At 43.2% G+C, this 21,082-nt stretch overlaps 1 protein-coding gene across 2 annotated transcripts; it reads right to left on the reverse strand.

The window, feature by feature from the left end:
* Window positions 1-679: 679 nt before the first annotated feature.
* DYRK2 (dual specificity tyrosine phosphorylation regulated kinase 2) lies at window positions 680-12,651 on the reverse strand. Of its 2 annotated transcripts, none has more exons than XM_061368058.1 (3): window positions 12,199-12,651; window positions 11,308-11,444; window positions 680-3,069 (listed from the first exon to the last, which is right to left on the reverse strand). In XM_061368058.1, exons 1-3 carry the CDS (start codon window positions 12,251-12,253, stop codon window positions 1,468-1,470), a joined length of 1,794 nt encoding a protein of 597 aa, XP_061224042.1. In that variant the 5' UTR covers window positions 12,254-12,651; the 3' UTR covers window positions 680-1,467. The 2 variants fall into 2 exon arrangements, with proteins under 2 accessions (XP_061224042.1, XP_061224043.1); XM_061368059.1 differs by lacking the exon at window positions 12,199-12,651 and adding an exon at window positions 11,967-12,078.
* Window positions 12,652-21,082: the final 8,431 nt, after the last annotated feature.

A 21,082-nucleotide genomic window follows, 5' to 3' on the forward strand; every position in this document is an offset into this window, starting at 1 on the left:
GATTTAAAATTCCTTGTTCATGTTTTACACTTCCAATGTAGACCACTGCCATTGTATGTGATGAAAACTGATCCTGCATTTCAAACTGTTCTATTGAAAACATGCTACAACGCGTATTTCTCTCATAGGTTTAGATATTATTCCTCAGTAAAGAGCATCTTTCTTCCATGAATGCTTAAAAGAAGAAAAACCAAGCATTAGCACACATGTAAACAAATCTACACGTTATCTCTAACTGTCCCTCCAAAGCTGATTTACAGCTACAAATGCCAAAAAAAAATTCCAACCATTTAACTCCTTTGAGAATTCTCCTGTACTAGAAAATTTCTAGGATGCTGTCTTCCAACTGAGTCTTTCCACTCAGGATCGTTCCATCCACAGTTACGCACTCTAGAGTGATGTTCTTTACAGAAAGCAATGTAGTAACATAGTGTTTGCCCCTGCATGCAGATTTGATCTTAAGTGTAAATGTACCAGAGAGGTCACAGTCACTCAAACAAGTATGGGCAGAAGAAATAAAAACTATTTGTGAAATCCATGTAGCATAACAGTCTGGAAGTTACAGTATAAAACTGACAGAACAAGTACTTCTGCCTACGTGATTTTGGGAGACCAAGCTGCACATCAGGAAAGAAAACAGGAAAGGAAAAAAAAAGTACAAACCAAGAGAAGCCCAGTGTGAATGCTCAATGTTATATACTTTTCAGATTTACAGGAACAGACATACTTCCACCTTCAAGCTTTCTCAGAGTGCCTGCTCCTCTCGCTCTACCACACAGCACATAGCACGAGACAGTCATTTTAGTCCTGGAAATATTTTTTTTTTCATTATATTTAGATACTCATTTTAACCGAAACCCATTACTTTTGAGTACAGAAAGTATTCCATAGGAGGTGACTGCATCATAGTAATACCACTACTTTCTCTGGACTACCATATAGAAAATGACAATGTAACATGCTACAGCTCCACTTCAAATTACAAGTTTACAGGTGCTTAACTGTACTTGAGTATTCTCCCTGGAGCCCAGTCAGGCATAAGTGTGAGTGTTTGCATACCCATAAAATCCAAAAAGTAGAGCCTTACAAGTTTACCCCAGGTGAAACCTAATATGAACCATGGAAGAGAAACGATAATACCTTTGACACCACGCTGCAATGCATGACAGTCATCTTGTAACCAGTGGCCTGCCACTGATGTTTATTACTGTGTCACACTAGTTACAGTAAGGCTAGTTGTACTGTAGAAGACAAACATCTTAAAAAATAAGTATAAAAACTTAAAGCATTGTCCCCGTGTTTTTATAAAAACAAAATCAACATCTCTTACATTTAAAATGAGTGCTGAAAGATACAAATTAATAAAGTTATTGAGCAAATAAAAATGTATATCTGAGCTACCTTTTCATACAAATAAGGCTCAGCCACATTGTATCTCTCGTACTAACAGCATTGGGTTTCTCAGCCTCAGCTAACAAGTTTTGGCAACACTGTTCTTTGCTGAATATTCCCATTGGCATCTGTCATCTGTGACAAATTAGTCCTCAGTTTTGAAGCTGAGCTTGAAGTTGGAGGTAACTTGGAAATCGACGTTATAGCACCAGTGCTCTCTGTAATTCTCTTCGCTGAAGCCTTTTCTCCAGTTGGAGGTTTTGGCAACCGTCTCCTTAGCCAGGGATGCCGTAAAGCCTGGCTGGGTGTCATACGAATAGCAGGATCCCATTCTAAACACTGTTTTAAAAAGTCCAGGAACAAGGGATCATCACATCCCTTTAATGCATTACCCCATTCTCTGCTCTCTGGTGGGCCACGTAGTTTTCCTCTTCGAGAGCGTCCACCATTAAGTATTACAGAGCCATCAGACAAGGTTGTGATGCTGCAATAGCGAGGATAACCCTTAGAACTCACAAAGTTTTTGGCTCGCTTGGATGAATCTAAGAGTTTTGGAGAAGGCATGCCTAATAGCTCAATCATACAAGCCAGCTGGTCTCCTTCATCTTCTCCAGGTAAAAGTGGATAACCAGTCAGAAGCTCTGCTAGAATACAACCCAAGCTCCACATATCTATGGGCATCCCATAACGGGCACCAAGGATGACTTCAGGTGCACGGTAAAAACGTGACTGAATGTAAGTGTAGACACGCTGATGCTCATAACAACTTGAGCCAAAATCAATCACTTTGATACCACTTCTACCCTGTTGCTTCAACAGAATGTTCTCAGGTTTAAGGTCACAGTGAATGATTCTGTTTTTGTGCAAAGCATCCAAGCACTGCAAAATTGAGTGGGCAAACTTGCGGACCAAAGGCAGGCTAAAGCCCTGAAACTTGTTTTTCTTTATCAATTCATACAGGTTCATGCTCAGCAATTCAAACGTCATGCAGATATGGCTGCGGAATGTGAAGTTTTCCAACATGTGGATAACATTCATGTTGTTATCCTTATCTTGCTTCCGGAGATGCTCCAGGATCTTAATTTCTTCCGCAGCTTGCCGGTGGAAACGTTTTTCATTTCTCACCATTTTTAGTGCCACATGCTGATGCATCTTGTGATCGTAGGCCTTCACCACTTGCCCAAAGCTTCCCTTCCCTATAACTTTCAGGACTTCATACCTGTACGCAATATGATCATGGGGTACTTGTATATAAGACCCTTGGTCATCATCATACCCACAGTTGTTTGAACCACCAATCACACCTTGCCTCTTCTTTGCGTTTGGACCCAAAAAGTATATTTCAGGGTAGCTAAAAATCTCATGATGCTCAAAAGCTGTTAATTTTTGCATGTATTGCTTCATTGCCTGCTCTGGTGTCATAACAGAGGCTTTCACCTTCCCTGTTCCATCTGTAGATTTTAAAGAGCTGGAGCTCCCTTGTCGTCTGTGAGCACTCTCTGACTGTCTGTCCTGAACCACGGGCAATCCAGATTTGCCTAACGTTGTAAGTCCATTTGGCTGTGTCGTCAGAACCGTCCTCTTGTTACTATTATCTTCAAACAGCTGCTGAACCTGGATTTGTCCATGGCTACCAACATGGATGTGCTCACTCATTGTGTGCTTACTGCCTCCAACCTAAAATCGAAAATAAATACATACCCAGTTAACAAGAGAGGCATGAACTCTATGCTTCACCATGTATTCTGCAAACCGCCATCCTCCCTAAATCACCTCAAAATTGAGTATTTTCTTAGAAGTCAGTAGTCCACAGATAATCTAAAGAAAAAAAAAATACAGCACATATATTGTGATTCTGCAGGGCACTGTTAAATTCTTCACATCCTTGTTTTTCAAATGCTGCTTTCACAACTCTCTAGATTGTTTACAACTAGGCAACCACAGATGTGCTACCATGATAAGCTGACAATTCCTCTAAGGAATCTTCAAGGAAACAGCCCTGTAACATCAAGAAGTATGCTTGAAGGACTTCAGACTTTACAGAACATAGCAGCACTTCTACTGATGCTGGACATCAACATACAATGCCTGCTAGAACTTACATGGCTAAGGTTCTCCTAGTCACCTGTTCTCAGAAATCAACATATTAACTTGTTCCTGAATTTGCCGTATACCAAAAGCTACAGACACAATTTTAAGCAATAAACATACGTTCCGTAACATGCACAGAGAGAAAAAGAACCTGAACATATCTAAAGTTCAAGAGATGCCATTTACTGCTTGCAATTGAGGAAGTAACTATTCAGTAAAGTATTCAGATCAATGAGGCATGCGCATATCCTTTTAGCACCTTCCCAAACCAGTCTACTTTTAAGCAAGATGAAGCGTGGGGCCTCATGAAGGTTTGAGTGGAAAGAAAATCTTTGCCTTTAAGAACATACAAGTAACTTTATTTTAAAGGAATCGGAAAAAGGATTAGTTGATTTTAGAAATTATATTTGTTCTTCACAATTTGCACAAGGGAATAAACAGGAATATTCAGCATTTTCAAGCAAAGGAACACAGAAGCACTGGGATGTGAAGTCTTGCTCAAAACCTGTTATTTTTAAGGTGGAACAAGACATTTATGAGCATATACCTGTCACTAAAATAGCTGTCCTTAGAATTCCTCATTTGCTCTCTAGCAGAGGATAATTAATTTGTCTTCTGCCTGGTCTTACACAAATGTGGGAAGATTTTCCCTTCTGTCTCTCCAGCTGATTCACCAGTCTTAACATTTATGCCAAATTACTAACCAAAAGTTCACTGATACTGTCAGACAGATGATCAAGCCAGTGTTGAGAGCGCTTCTAATCTGAACCTTACCTTTTCTAGACAGCTAAGGATAACTAACACATCCCTTAAGGTTGCTAAAACAAAATCAGAAAACAACAGTAGTGTGCTGTGATATGAGGCAATGAAGTATTGTGCTGCAACTGCAGTAGTGCTTCCTAATGAGAAAACCAGGACATGTAACACAGACTCTTAGCATATTTTGTGCTTCTGTTAAGGTCTCAGTCTGATATGGTAGAAGCCTGGTTTTGTAAATTCAGTAACTTGTTCCCAAGGAGTAGCCAGCTGGACACCAGCTTCACCTTTGGATAATATTTTTAAACTTGCAGCTCTGAAACTCACACAACATAACACCAAGATGTCTCGGAGACCGCTTCTGCTGAGTTCACTACTCTCCTGATTTCATTTTGACTTGCTTTGAGTAACTGGTTCATTTTATTTCGTCACTACAGTTTGACTGTGGATGTTTATTTGAAGATCAGTTTGGGCTCACACTATCAAATTTGATCAATCTCATAGAAAGAGTTACCACACAACTGCAATCCAGAGCTAAGACATCTGTAACAGTTAAGCAAAGTGAAGATACATGGGATAGAAACATTCATTCCCTTCCTAGTTTGAGGCCTCAAAAGCACCAGGAATTAAGCAGCAAGGGGACTTAACCAGCCTACAGGTAATTCCTTCAGATCAAGTCTGAAGCGCACTGCAGTAGCAGTTTCATGAAGGTTGCTCTGATCCTCTATATAAGCAGCAGTTACTGGGGAAAAAAACAGGTAATTCAGCCCCAAGAGCTGCTAAATAACACAACTCAGAAGAACCAGATCTAGTTAGGAAGATGTATCAGAGGCTCAGCACATGCAGTACTGCAGAACTGTAAATATAAGAAACGCACAATTGAAGCAGCAGAATAACTGTGCAGATTACAAGTACAGGTACAAATATTTCTTCTGTGGCACTGGTTGAACAACAAAGCAGAACGTACCAAGACAAAGGGGAGCAGACAATACTGACATGCAGACAATGAGAAGGAAAGAGCATAGTGGAGAAAACCATCTTTAAGAATTCTTAGCCCAAGTACACATTGCCACGGTTCACATCTTGAATTAGTTTGTTGGGTTGGTTGCTTGTTTTTTTTCACTTGAGTCACCTGTTTTCAGGATTAACTATTTTCTGCCCTTCCTAAGCACTGCTTGTTTCAGCAGATGTACAGGGGAATTCTTCAAACTTCAGTTATTTGCTTTGTATCAGGGCTAGGAAAAAAACCCCAGACATTTGTCTACTCTCACCAGGTACTAAAGAGTTCCTTTTTCCTAAAAGCATGTTTGCAAACACATTCTAAAGTGTAAACCATGTAGCTCTGCTTCCTGCACCTTCAGGCAGTCTCACGGTTTCTCTTGCTGCTCACAGCCTGGTTTTTTTTTCCCCAAGCAGCAGAATGAGATCACCAGCATTATCCCAGCTTCACCCCAAATCCAAAGTGACCGGTTTTGCCAGTTTCAGTCAACTGCTGCTTGGGAATGCAAATGCAGATGCAGACAGTAGCACTAGTTTTCTTTGTGGAAGAAAAGACACCAAACCAGCACAGGCTTTATTCCAAAAGCAGTCGGGGAGAAGACAGATCGCTCTTCTTCTCCCCTCCCCCTCCATCAGGCATTTCCAAGTTATCAGATACATTACTACCACGAAGTCAGTATGAAAAATGGACTTATCTCAGGGTACTACCTGCACAAGAATCACCACCTTTTCTTCTATTTCCAATCTGGATTAGGGCTGGATTCTCACCAGCCCTTTGTTCTGCCTATCTACTTCTGGCTACTGGCTGACTGAGACTGCTGTCAAGTTCAGGCTTGCACTGTTTACAAGCTCCACAGGCTTCACCAATGACGTTGTAAGTTCCCTAAACCACAACTAATGGGCTTGGGAAGCTACAAAGCACTACAGACTTCTAGTCCAGTATGAAAATGTTCACAGTACACAGAGGCTCCATCAGCCTCCCATCCGACACCGTAAGTCCAAGCTGCTTGTAACACATTGCACCTTTACTTCTGCCTGTAAATTCCAGAACCAACAACCTACACAGCTGACACTCTGCATGCACTTACGCATCTTACTTATCTATTTTACTGCCTGTGCTCACACCCATCCACACCTTCTAAGATTTACATATTTTTATAGCGCACATCATCATAAACTTACTGATGTGCACACTTCTCCATAAGACATACTGCAAGAACAGGTAAGCCTGAACTCAAAGAACCAATCTTCCTGAATCTTCTGTCAGCATCAATTACATAACAGCAAACATTACAATGGTGGATTTTTTTCCTCTCTCAACAGTTTTTCATTACTTCAAAATCACCACTAGATTTTGCTTTAACTTTGGTTTGCTTAGTTTATGGAAGTTGATGACTATGCTAAAAACATTCACCTAACCACTGAAGTACAGACACTAGGCAAAACAAAAAACCCAAACACAAACACCTTCTTTTTGGCGGTGGGAGTGCTTGGGGTTTGGGTTTTTGTTTTCACAAATGAGTTTAGGGACAGAAGTAGAAAAGTAACTTACTATACTTAGACTACAGACCTGTAACAGCACAGAATTAGCATAAAACTGAGTCCACCATGCCAACAAGAAGACAAACCAGTTGACAATTCCTTTGCAGTAAAACACAGCCAATGCAATGGTCTGTTTCAAAACCCTCTACAAGACTACTGCTGCTCAAAAAAAAACATACCACAGAAAAGATTTTGCTGTCAACCAGACTCTAAAAAGGTTTATGAAATGAACCTTATTACTAAAGCAATCACAATGGCCTGCTGTAATACTACACAGGAGTAAGACATCTTTATCTGATGTATATATATACACACAGTGTTCCAAAGCAGGAACTTCATTAAAGAATAAACATTCCACTATATACCCCTTTCTTTACAGCATTTCTGGGCACGCAAGTTTCAGCCCTACTGTGCCTACTGTGTCTGACACGCTACAGGCACACAGTATCAGGTGTAGCATGCTTCACTGCCTATTTTGTTGACTACATCCTGAGCAAATGTACAAAGGATTTTTTTAATCTAATAAATTAATTCAACAGCATTCCTCTGTTCAGAACTAAAAATAATGTGCTAATTAGTACAATAGCAATAATACAGGATTATCATAATGGTTTTATTATGAGCATGGGTTTACACACCAAAAAAGACTAAGCCCTTGTCCTAAAGAGCCTCTAGCTCAACAATGGCTCTACTAAAAACACACCATTTGAATTTTTTTGCTGATGTCATATCTGGTCCATACAAGTTTATTTTTTAAAAACTTAATATTGACTTTATATAGCAGATATTTTCAGACAGAACTAAGCCCCAAGAGTGATCCCAATTCCTGATTTTTTTTCTCCTGTCAGAACTACATAGATGCAGTAAGTCTGAGGACTTCTGGGACATCCTACATGCATTACACATGTTGAAACAAAAAAGGGCAGTCAATGCAAACTAATTGAACCCTTCAGGTAAGCTGAAGTGTACACATACAAGAGATGTGCCCAGATGTACAGCATTCCCCACAGCACAGTCACCAACTGTGGGAGAACAAGTTTCAAAGTCCCCCATTAAAAGTTAAGATAGCTTCATATTTCCCTTAGGCGTAAGTTTAATGTAGAAGAAGAAACATGCAAAGAAATCTAGATGTAGTGAAGTACAGATCATGACAGTACAGTTATTTCCACTCAAACATAACAACATTCCCATGGCAATTTATTACATGAGAGCACCCACAACTGCAAGGTATTTTCATTGGTTTTGCCTGCTTTAAAGCAGCAGCCTGCAGTAAAATACTGCAGCATGTGACCCACTAGATCTTCACATTTACTCCAGGAATCCCTGTTCTGTTACCATGTGAACTATTTTTTTAATAAAATTTAAAATTTTTAAGATGAAGACTGATGCAAAAGTATATGGATAGACATTCACCACTGATTTCAAAACAAAACAGGCCTTGCTGTAGGGAAATCTTACAAAGGAATTGAAGAGGGAATGCACTGAATCATGCACTGTAAAGGGGCTGTTGTTACAGTACTAGACAGGAGGAGAAAAAGATTAAGGCTGCTTTATTGCAAGAGAAACAGGAAGAGTGCAGAATGCACGGATATGTGCCAAGTAAGAATAAACAGAGACGGAGGTAGGCAGAATACAAGAGACAAGAGTCTGGGAGAGGGACTCACAGACGGGTGGGGATTTACACAAGCAGAGCAGCAGGCAAGCAAGATAATCTCTACTGCAGCATGTCAAGTGGATGTACTAACACCATAATGAAACAGGAGAGTAAATGGAAGAAGGTGCCAGTCATCAAGGCCATAACTTAAGACTTCAAAAGAGAAAGCAATGACTTTGGAGAAGAAAAAGAAGAAGACAAGGGGCTAGAAATGAGTTCCTGTTTTCCACCATGAGCCCAAAAAGATAGGGATGGGAGCAGACACAAATAAGCCCAGGGTGAAGCCACAATTTAAAACCAACAAAAAAAAACCCACAAAAAACAGCGTGTTTAGCAACAAAGGCTGCTGTGATTGCAGAGACTGCAGCTAAAACCTCTGCCCTGTTATACAAAGCCTGGGTAAAACAACATCTTCCCCTGTTCTGCCCATGTGGCTGGTTTCTACCAAACAATGAAACTTCACTTGAAAGTAGGATACCACAGTTTCACAAGAGGCTAGATCACAACTCATTACTGCAAGAAATATAACAGGTGGTGGACTGATTCTCTGTCTGGATTAAAATAAAAACTTTCTAGCTTAAATAAAAACCCATCTTCAACCTCTGTCTCTCTTTGCAACTAGTATATGCATATACAATGCACACATTTACATCCAAATACCAGCAACTTCAACTACTCAAGCAAACTATAGCTCCTGAAAGTTTCAAACACAAAGAGAAATGTTCCCCGTTTTTTGCTATTACAGAAGTCATGTAGATATACAACAGGGATGAAAACAGAATAAGCAAATGATCACAAAGAAGGAAAACAGTTTAAGAACACTGAAATGTTCCATTTTAAAAAGGCCTGATTGGAGGAAGTAGTGGGATGCAAAACCAATTATTTCAGTCAGGGTCAGCTGAGGTCAGTAGGCCTGAAATTTACAGAACAATCACATAACAGATATCACTTTTTTTTTTTTTTTTTTAGGTTAAAATACAGCATTCTGATGTCACATCTGATCCTTACCACAAAAAGTTATGTTAGCCAACCACAAAATAACCACTTACAAAATTCAGAAAGGCAGTCTGAGGTATTTCTGTAATACTACCCAAGGCTAAATAAATACTGTAGAGCAAGCTCTGTATCACAAAAGAAAGGCAGAGTTTTTAATAGTCAGAATCTAGAGAGACATGAAAAACAGCAATATAATGCTTGGCCACCCCTGTGTGCTTCCATAAATATTTCATCTCTATGTGTATATACACACACATGCATATAAGCTATATCTAAACATACGCATACATATACAATGCTGCATAAAAATACTCGAAATACAGAAATGTAACTTGAAACACCCTTGCATGCTTACATAAAGACTTCATCTTTATAAATGTAGGTATCTATGCACAGACACTATATATAATACACACATATGCATATAAATCCATGTATAAAAATACCAAAGTTCTGTATTTCCAGTTTAGTGAGTAGTCCCAGTTACACAGCTGGACCACTATGCCTTTACAAATCTTAAATTAAGTCTGGGCTCTATTTGATGTGGGCCCCTGTTATTTGTGAGCCCATCTGCATGTGCAGTTTCATGATTAGTGTCCAGGCTGTCTGTACCACATTCCTTCTTTTCTGTTTTTATAAAAACATTAAGCTGCTACCCCAACCCTAAAATCAACCAGCACTTAACTGGTACATAAATGTGAAAAAAATTGGCCTTTGATACTAATGAACAATTCAGACACGTATCCTAGCTACATAAATTATGTTAATCTCAAGTATGCAGTCTGCCTTGAATTTGCAGAATATTCATAATTCCTTTTGAGAATACCCTACATAGTGATTTTTTCACCTTTTATTTATGCCAATTTTTTCTATAAATGGATCTGAATAAGATGTTTTCATTCAAGGTACATAGAAAGTCACTGAAACACTAACACCCAAAATGCATAGTTTCACCTTCCACTAGCCCATAATCATGTTACCATTTAAAGCTCTGCCATATGTTTACAAAGATAGTATGTGAGCATCCATGAAGAATTCATTAATTCTAAGGAAAGTATGCCATCAATGCCTTTCAGGGTCAGTACGAAATCCCTCATAATTTAAAAGGATATGTATGCAATAAAAAATTCAGATATTTAATGATAACATGACAGCATATAGATACCTCCCTCTTTACTCTGTCGTGCCTTCAGGACAGAGATACCCTCTCTCATCCATATATAGTGGCATACTTGGGAAGTTTCATTCCTAGTAGATTAACTATGAGTGGGAGATAATGTGATATATCACAGAACCGGAAAATAACATCCTTTTCATGCCATCAGTGCTTATTTCTTTAGGTAAACTACTGCAGTAATAAAGCCGGATTTATCCAATCATTGTCGACGAGTACAGTGATAGCTATTTCAGGGGAAGGGCAGCTATCGGCCTGAGCTAATCAGGCATATAAAGGGAGAGCAGCCTTCATTTTTCACGACAGTTCACTTTAATCACAGTGACTAACCTCATTGCCAAAACAATGTAATCTCAAAAAATGCATTTACCACAACAGCTCCTCTGTGCGAGTGTGGGAGATGGAATTTGTCACTGAAAATGAGCCACAAAACCAGACTGAAATGGGCTGGGGACAGGGAAAGCTGCTTCTCAGTGCAGTCCCCGAGTCCCAGCCCCACAGCAAACGCACATTTGATCGGAGTCTGCAGAAATTAAATGCACTTTGCTCAAGCACCCAGCGCCTCGTCAGGCGGGACTGGGCACTCGCGGCGGCGCCCGTGGGGGCCACCGGGCGAACGCAGAGCGGCGGCGGCAAGCCCCCGCGGCCAGACGACCCTTCCTCCAGCCCCCGCCTCGGCCCCCCTCCCCGAGCCCCGGCTCACCGTGTGGGAGGCGTTGCTGGCCCTGAGCGGCGGCAGTGCGAGGGGTGACGGCGGACCGGTTCCAGCTCCTGCCCGGGGGACCCCGGCTCCGGTGCCCGGGGAAGACTGCAGCGGGCGGCCGCTGTCCCCTGCCCTGCCTGCGGAGAGCAGAGGGGTGAGCGCGGAGGGCAGCGGCGGCCCCTCAGGCAGCGAGGCCGTCGGGGGGCGGCGGTAACCCCGGCGTTTCGCTGGCACCGCCGCCCGTCTTGCTTCAGGCAGAAGCCATTAAAAGCTAATCACCGCCGCGGCGCACACACGCACCGATCCGGCTAATAGCGCGGGCGGGCCGTGCTCGCCCGGCTAAACCCTTCATCCGAGATTAACCCGCCAGAGGCAGGCGCCTAACAGGCACAGCGAGCCGGCTCTGCCCCGCACACGCCTCGGGGCTGGACGGGCCCCCGCCCGTCTTACCCTCTCCAACGCCCCCCCCCCTCCCCCCCCCGAGCCGTCTGGCCCGGAGAAATGCCGTCGCCGCCGGGGAACCGCCAGGAGTTCACAAGTGTGCAGCGACAAGCGCAGGCGAGCACCGCTGCCCCGATCAAACGCGGCCGCTCCGGCAAACGCCGCGACTCCCGGTTTCCCCCTGGTCATTTCCCCAAGTGATTCCTCTTCCCCCCCACCTCTCTTGCCCGAGGCGAACTCGCCACCCCGCACAACAGCGGCACGCCGGAGCCGAGCACGAAGCCCCCCGCCGGCCCTCGGGCTCGGTTGCCAGGGGGAGGGTGGATCATTGTTCCGAAGAGCACGTCCCCGCCGCAGCGGCGGCAGCAGAGGGGCGGCCGAGCTCACCCCCCTCCCAACCCCGCACGGCCCGGCGCGTCGCGGTGGTGGTCACGGCAGCCCTCTGCTTACCGGCTGGGTAGGCAGCACCAGCGGCGGCGCTAGCTGAGGGCTTTCTGGTTAACATGGCCGCTGGAGAGGAGGGAGAGGAAAAGGCATGTCAGGGTGGCTCTCCTCCGCTGCTCCTCGGCCTCTCCGGTCGGCGGCTGCCTCTCTTCTCCGATCAGCTACACCCAGACCCGTCCTCCGCCGCATCCCCTTGGCCCCGGGCCGGCCGGACAGACCCTCCAATGCCCCGCCGTCGCCTCCCGCCGCCGCAGCAGCAGCAGCCGCGCCGCCGCCGCAGCCCCCTGCCCAAGCTCATCACCTCCCCTGCCCCTCCCCGGTCGCCCCGGTCCCCTCGCACGGAGGAGGGGGGCAGCAGAAGGCGGCCGGACAGGGCCCTCCTCCTCGCACGGCGGAACAGCGACAAACAGCGCACTGGAGGGGCAGTCTCCGCCCCGACCGCCTTCTCCCTCCCTCCCTCCCTCCGTTTTTCCCTCCCCGCCGCTCCCTCCCCTCCGGTACCGCTCCTCGGCGGCGGCGCTGGGCGCCGCTCCCCCCGAGCACCGGTCCTCTGCCCCCCCCTCGCCAGCCCAACGGCCGCCTCCCGAGCGCCCCTCGCCCAACGGTCACCCGCCGCCGTCACAGCCATGTTGGCGGACGGTGGACAGCCTGCGCCGCTCCGCGCCGCTCCCCGCCGCCCCCCGCCCCGCCCGGGGCAGGGCAGCCCGGCCCGTCCCCAGCTCCGACAGCGCCGATCTGTGCGGCGGGGAGAGGGCGATGCCGAGGGGAGGCCGGCCCGTGTGTGGGGAGAGAGGAGTGTGGGATCACCGACTGCTCAGGCAGCTGGGGTCACTGCTGTCAAACTGGGAGGACAAAAGGTGGCACCGTGAATAACCTGAAACGTGTAATGGGATGCAATCCTAAAAAATGGCAGGGAGGGAAAAGAGTTTTCGAGGTTACCCCGAAATCCTAAAAGAGCTTTTGGGATTGCCCTGGAGTCCCCACTGCCTCAACCTAGGATGAGGGAAATGAGATTGCGGCGGGCGTTATCTGCCTTGTTTTCTAAACTGTAGAAAGTGCTTTGTGGAGTACAATGCTTTGAATTCCTGGTTTGTCAGTTCGAGTGTCATTACAGCCATAAATAGATACCTAAACATTTGCTCAGCTTGGGACAGTGTTGAAAGAACTCTCCTACCTACGCTCAACCCTTTTTGAAGTCTGTACAGACCACGCGTATTTGCCTTTTTGAAGCTGCTGGTAGGTATATAGACAGACCTCCCTTCGTCCCCTTCCACAGAAACAGGAAAATAAATCTCCCCTTTTCCTGTGCCTAAGCAACAGAAAAAAAATACATCCATCCCTTTGCCTCTTCCAGTGACACAGATAGATACATAAACAAACACGTTTCCTGTAGTGGTACAAAGAAATAAACAGTATCCTTAACCCCTCCTGTCATGCAGAGAAAACAATCATACCTTCTCTTTTCCACACCCACCTAATCGCTTCCCTTCACTGTAGCGGAAAAAAAGCTTTGTCTTCCTCAAATCCCCCCATATGTACACAGGCACTCCCAGTGTCCCTTCCCCAAACCTGCCAGGTGTACAGATATGTTCACTGATTGTTGTATTTTCCCATCATTTTTACATGCAGTGTATGCACATCAAAAATACCTGTGTATCAAACACTGTGATAACATTAGTGTTCTTTGTGAGATGCCTTAAGTGTTGCGGGAATGGCAAGAAAAAAATACTTTTCTAGTTAATCTAAGGAGGGGAATGGGGAAGAAGCTTGTTCACACTGAAGCTGGGTAAGAAAAAATGAAATTACTATCAATTGTCTTTCCGTAGGGGTTGCAGGAGCTCACACTTCATCTTAAATAATGTGTCTTCTCTGTCAAAGGCACAGACAGCTTCACGCGTGTTCTGGGGTTAGTTACACCTAAATACCGAGATAGGAGAAAGCCCATCGGGTGTCCTGTTTCAATCCCTTTCCAGTCAGGTGTTTCATTCACAGTGTGCCTTCCACAGTTTGTCCAAACAATCTGTGACCACCATGAGTACTGTGTGAAAAATTGGGTTAGTCTATCACATAGTAAACAGTCTTTTAATTGAGTCAGTGGGAACACATTACATTGGTACCTGTCCAGCTATTCCCTTTCTAAAACTGTGTGTGTTCTAAGTTTTCGGCATTAGTCTTCAAACCTCCGAGTGTGCATGGGCCTGCCTAGATGCCTCTGTTCCTCTCGTTCCATCTCTTTCATTTGCTGTCATGGACAGTGCCTGATGGAAGCTGAAGTGGAACTCAAGCTGAGGGCATGCCCATCTTGATTCCTTCTGAATGTAGTACAATAAATTTCAGTTTTAAAGCCTCTTTCATGTAGGATTTAGGTTGCTAAAGAGGAGGAACATGCTACTGTAATCGCAAAATACATTGGTTGCAAAAAAACACCCTTCTTCAAAATCACAGTCTCAGATGTATGAAGAAAAGAAGAAAACAAAACCTAAATACTGAAAGACAAAGCAAGGATTAATTCTTTCACGCCAAGTGTTACACTCAGGAATCTGAACTATAACCATTGTGTGGCCACAAAACTTTATTCTTTCTGATACTGGCCAACTGAACATATCAGCACTTTCCCAATGAGTACTCTACAAGATGAGATCAACAGACTTCAGTACCCAAGACAGAAATAAGAATTCGGTACCTGACAGGAGAAAGTGTACAGTGCTCAGAAATTAGAGAGCAAAATGCATCAGGGTTTTTGTGATCCTTTTTCCTGCTCCATCAGCTTTTATTACCCAGAAGTGTGAACTAACCTGTAATGACAGAAGATTAGTCTTCCCTTCCTTGCAAAAAAACACTGAGTGTTCATAAAATCTACTGGGTGTTCAGACTACTTAGAATCATAGAGTAGTTTGGGTTGGAAGGGACCTTTAAGGATCATCTAGTCCACCTCGCTGCCACAGGCAGGGACACCTTCCGCTAGACCAGGTAGCTCAGAGCCCCTTTAGGCACTGGAAGACTGCTTGAAGGTCTCTCCTGAGCCTTCTCTAGGCTGAACAGCCCCTACTGTCTCAGCCTGTCTCACAGGAGAGATGTTTCAGCCCTCTGAACATTTCTGTAGCCCTCCTCTTGACCTGCTCTAACAGGTCCAACAGGTATTTGCAAGGGGCTTGTAAGGCAGTGTCATTAAACCACTTTTTTTTTAAGAGAATCATACAAAAACTTTGTTTCCAGATGCGTACCCAACCAGGCTGGAGAGCAGAAAGGGCCACTCAGTGGGACACAGGCAGTACTGGTTCTGCACCACCATGGCCATCTAAAGAAAGAGGTGAAGAGGTCAACAGCTGGAGGTGCAGGTGGATCAGGAGGCTGCTTGCTGCAGTTCTTTTGAAGAGGCTTATGTCGAGCTGCTACAGATCCCATCCTCCCATGATAAACTGTACAAAGTGTCCTAGAACAAAAATTAGCAACTATTTGGTAAAAATAAAGTAGTCAAAAAATCACAACCATTGAATGAGAAAATTAAAATTCACTTTAAAAAAGAAAGAAAAAAACCCAGAACCAGAATAGTCTAGAATAAAACATGTTATCTGCAAAACCTTGTCTAAAAGTACTCCTGCCCACATAGTACATTAAAATGCATTATTGAGGATAATAGTGCATATTAGAAATACAGAACATGCTGTGTTTCTTGAGCCATTTGGTCAAGAGCTCTGCCCTTGTGACTAAGACAGATATTAATTCCAAGCAAGCTGTGGGGTGTTACTGAGGTCTGTTTTTGCCTGGCTGCCTTGGGACCCAGTTTATCTCGTTGTCCTGTTAGAGCGCTGTACCTCCTTAGCATCACTGTGAAATCTCCCATGCCAGTCCTCTTACCTCTCCAATGCAGATGCTGGTTAGGATTTAATTTTATGGGGCTTTGGTATGTAGTTGCAGGGCAAGAGAGGCTGGCTGGTCAGTCACACAACATCTCTGCCATTGTGGTGTCAGCAAACGCTTCCGTGGTCAGACATCAGGAATTCCTGAGAAGGCATGCATGTCCAAAGCTGCAGTGATGACTCTGGGGGCTCCCACAGTGACAGGTGCAGCAGTTGCTCAGCACCTTGCTATGCTCTGACTGTTCTCACTGGGCACAGCATTCTGGATGTAGATAAATCACCGCTAGGTAGAGCAAATACAAGGCTCCTCAGACATGATAGGGATAGAGGACATGGTGCTTAGGGACATGGTTTAGTGGTGGGCTTGGTAGTGCTAAGTTAACGGTTGGATTTGATGGTCTTTCCAACCTAAATGGTCCTATTATTCTGTAAAAAGGAGAGGTAAGGCAGGCCTAGAACAAAGAAAGTAAAAATGTGGTTTCCTGCCACCTTTTAATCATCTTCTAATGTTAAGCAGAATTTGCATAAGAATGAGAATCTATACTCATTCTGAACATCTTTTAAAATGTTCTAGGATCCAAGCCATTTTTAAATACATGACTTTTCCCCATTGTTTTTGTGAAGCAGGCCTTAGATGCTGAGCTGGAAAAATTAAAACACTGAGGATATGTCTCACCATCAATTAAACATAGGTCCAAGCCTGTTGTCTCAGCCAATGATATGTATTTTAAAAGTAAACCCTTAAGCCCAGTGGTTGCCTGAGGAGTGCCTGAATACAACCAGCACCATTAATGTGTTGTGGATAATTTAAGCATGAGCAGGACTGTGTACACTACAGTGTGGCCTTTCAGCTGGTTGTGCTGGGAACAATGTTAAGCACTTCAAAATACAGCAGCCTACAAATGCTAGCATTGGAGATGGAAAGCACACAGGTCAGGGCTCGACTGGATCTCAAACATGCACTTTGCTGTGTGGTACACATGTAAGGTTTGCAACTCCACCCTCTTTCTACCTTCCTCGGGATGAAAAAAAATAAATCCCAGCAGAGCATTGCCTGCAGCTCAGAATAAGATTGTATTTCAGTACAATTATAAAAAATGAGGTTGTGTATTCAGAGCAAGAGTGCAGAGAACCACTGCCACAAATCAGTTTGCTAATACATATTTGTACTGACATGAGGGTATATGAAGCTAAACTGTCTTGCCAGGTTCAGATGTTTGTTGGCCTTTATTCCAGCATGCATTCTGTTGAGGCTAAACTTTATCTTGTGTTCAAGGGTTTGCTCTTTCTGCTGTTTAAGAACACATATGTCACCATTTGTATTGCAGTATTAAGACACAACAAAGGATGGTTTTGTGTCCAGTGAGTACACCCTGAAGACATACTGTGAGATCCTATGAGTCTGGAAGCATACAAGCATTTTTTTCTTCTTACTCTATTACAGTTATTTTGTGGGAGATTATTTCACCATATATTTGCATTTTATTGATGGCAAATTACATATAAAGGAAAATGCTTTCCCATTTCACATATGTCAATGTTTATAAGTTTCCATATTCTGTATTTTCTTTATCATTTCTGGATTCTTATATCATTAATATTCATTAGAACATTAGACTCATTCCTTTGTGTAAAATCCCAGTATGTGTAATGGGAGGAGAAAGGTTCCTATTTTCCTGTTTCATACAGTAGAAGCAATCTTGATGGAGCCAGTGGAGTAGCATTAATATAAAAACCATCTCAGTGGAGAAGCTAATAGTAGCTGATTCTTTTCAGCTTGCTGGCACACCCTTCTTTATGTACTCAGAAAAAAGGGAACCTCTGGAACAAGACAAGAAGGAAATTACGTTTGTGTCATTGGCCCTTCTTCCTCTGTGGACCTTTCCTCACCTTGTCTGTGAAGCTCCTTCATTCCCCCAGCTATGCAAACAAGGGAGATGCAAAGATATAATTTAAAACTGCTGGCTTTCCTAAAAACATCCTATAAAATAACCGTTACTGCTATCTTAGTATGCAGATGATAGGATGTCTATCAAACTGTTCTAAGAGAAGCAGCAAACTTGTTAAACCTCTGAATTCAGTTTCCTTTTCTAACCACCTTGAAAATCAATATAGAAACTTGGTATAATATTTCTTGCACTCATTGTGTGGGCTACTCAGTTTCAAAATCAGCTGTTCACACACTGGGTTAGTCCCAGCTGTTGAAACTCTGGTAACCTTTGCTTGTCCAATTCCACATGTGAAATGAAAGAGACTTAACTTTAAAGGGTTTTTGGGAGTCAGGTACTCTCCACAGCAGCATTTCACAGAAGCTGGGATTTAATTCTCCCAGGTGCTGAGAGGCTTCAGCTCCACTGAGACAGGGAGCTCGATATCTCACAGGGTGCACTGAAATTGGGAAATTGCACATCTCACTTGTGATAAAGCTCATTAAAATCATTAAAATCACTGCTCTAAAAAAGTATGAAAATGAGACGTAATTAAAAGATAATGGGTCAGAGGAACTCAGAATCCAGAAAGAACTCCGACCAAGTTCCTTTCCTCACCAAGGTTTACTCTGGGCAGAATTTATTAACAATAAAAGAAAAATGAATCATTAACATTAAGTCCCAGAGCTTGAGTGCTGTATTATTAACCGGTATAATCTACTGCTGGGATTTACGTGGTGATTTTTTAAGTTAAACCATGAGCCACCTGCTGAAAAGCAGATTTAAGGTTACATGCTGGGAAAGAACTTTCTCATTAAAACATAATAAAGGTTTGTTAGGACAACAAGAAAAGAACCAACCTGATGTGCAGAATTAAACTGAGTGGGAACTGAAGGTATCAGACAGCTGTGGAGAATTCTTCAGCTCCCCATTTCACAGAGTGTAAGCCCTGCTTGGGCTTACCTTGGAAAACAGATTACATGTATTGAATGCACATGATAAGAGGAGCCCCTGGCCATGTCTCCTAAGGATAGTATGTGCAACATACAGGCTGCCTTTTCTTCAGTAATGAGCATCCTTACCCTTCTCCACTTACCTCAGGAGTGTAAAAATTATTTTTAGTGGGCATGGTCACACTGATACTGAGGTAACAACAAGGGATATATGCAGGCATATATTTATACTGGGAGGGAAAGTTAAGTGATCTCCCCACTGAGTACTTCAGTACCTTACTAAGCTGCCCAGCCTCTCATTTAGATTTCTAAGTGAATGCTTGGTGGATGTGTGTATTCAGATGTAAAGAGGGGGAGAAGAAACACAGCAAATTCATGAAGTGAAAATAAAACAGAGACTTTAATTCACCATTATCATTTGTAATCATCTCCTTCCAAAGGAAGAAATATGCACATGAACACACAAACAGTTCACAATCAATTCAGAAAATCATTGTGTAATTTGGAAAATTCAGTAAACGTAAGAGAATTCCTGCAGATGTTCTACAAAGAGAAAAAGAAAAAGGAGGCCTAGGGGAACACTTCAGAATGTGTGCTACTTTACTCATAAATTTAATCCCAGTGATTTCAAAAGGACCACTTACACACAGTTCCACCTGTGATTAGGATCAGGGCTTTAAATTATAGAACAAATTATTTGTTTAGCTGTGATTTTAATTTAATTTGCAGAAAGGCAGAGGTTGCTACCTACAGGTAAACCTATAGACAGATTTAGTTGTATATGAAATGGGTAATGATGTTAAATGTTTGGGGCTAGGTCCGACAAGTGCCTAGCTCATAAAAGGAAATCACAGAAAAGATAGGTGCCAACAATCATTTCAGTGATTGGAAAAGTGTGCTGTGAAGTGGTGTCCAAGCAGACAGATACAAACCACAGGTGACCATAATAACCCAGAGAATTAACCCTATACAAGCTGACCAGTTCAAGAACATCTTCTGGAGATGTCATCTGTGTATTCTTTTGAGAAAAAGGGTCACTGTCACCCCATTTTGTACAGACCATATGTACAATGAACTAGTGGCAAAAGCACTCATTTGGGAAAGTTCAGTACATTTGACCTTAGCCTCTGAAGGTGTGCAACAAAATACAAGCTGCTGAATGTGGAAATGGGAATTCATGACTCACTGGGACAGAGAGAAAAGGAGTTACAGAAAAGAAATCAAAGAAGAAAAAGGCTTCTTGTGAGGTTAGATTTTAAAAGTGGGTTTTTTGAATGTCGCATACAGCACAGTCGTATTCCAGTCATGCCACGTGTGAAGTTTTTGTCAGTGTTTGGAATCAGATGAGTATTTTCAAATAAAATTTAACTTCAGTTCATAAAGGCTAATGATCTATTTTTGTAAACAGAAAACAAACTGAAAAACAGGCAGTAAATACAAAAGAGGCAGGAAAGGAATACCTCATGGCAGCCTTCCAGTATCTGAAGGGGACCTATGGGGATGCTGGGGAGGGACTCTTCATTAGGGACTGTAGTGATAGGACAAGGGGTAATGGGTTAAAACTTAAACAGGGGAAGTTTAGTTGGATATAAGGAAGAAATTCTTTCCTGTAAGGGTGGTGAGGCACTGGAATGGGTTGCTCAGGGAGGTTGTGAATGCTCCATCCCTGGCAGTGTTCAAGGCCAGGTTGGACAAGGCCTTGGGTAATATGGTTTAGAGCAAGGTGTCCCTGCCCATGGCAGGGGGGTTGGAACTTGATGATCATAAGGTCCTTTCCAACCCTAACTATTCTATGATTCTATGATTCTAATATAGGGTAGGAAAGATAACATGATAAACATTATGGAAAGCCACGTAGAAAGAGTAAGCAGGATGAAGCAAAAGCAAAACATAATCATCTTTTATTTTCTGTCATTAGCTTCCTGGTAGTGTGACCTATGCCTTTTTCTGTCTCTCCATTCAGTGCTGCTTTCACTTGTGCTCTCCCATTTTAAGTCAACCTTTTGTGTCCTACTTCTTGTCTTTGCTCTCCTAGCACTTTCAGTCAACTGGGAGGCTACAGATAGACCACAGCACCGCACTGCCACACTTTCGAGACAAGGCTGCCCATCTCCCAGTAAATTATGCTATCACAGTGATGCTCCCTTCC

Source organism: Neopsephotus bourkii, unplaced genomic scaffold (genome assembly GCF_033783945.1).
Source record: "Neopsephotus bourkii isolate Nb327-2 ecotype Australia unplaced genomic scaffold, CSIRO-AGI_Nbou_v1 NB_1423, whole genome shotgun sequence".
Lineage (NCBI taxonomy): Eukaryota > Metazoa > Chordata > Aves > Psittaciformes > Psittacidae > Neopsephotus > Neopsephotus bourkii.

What these genes read in the sequence shown, in the direction of transcription:
- DYRK2 (XM_061368058.1), bottom strand. Translation starts at nt 12,253, where the DNA reads ATGTTAACCAGAAAGCCCTCAGCTAGCGCCGCCGCTGGTGCTGCCTAC. An exon ending in TGGTGCTGCCTACCCAGCCG is followed by an intron (nt 11,445 to 12,198) that starts GTAAGCAGAGGG and finishes TGCTCTCCGCAG; the next exon opens with GCAGGGCAGGGGACAGCGGC. An exon ending in CCAGCAACGCCTCCCACACG is followed by an intron (nt 3,070 to 11,307) that starts GTGAGCCGGGGC and finishes TTTCGATTTTAG; the next exon opens with GTTGGAGGCAGTAAGCACAC.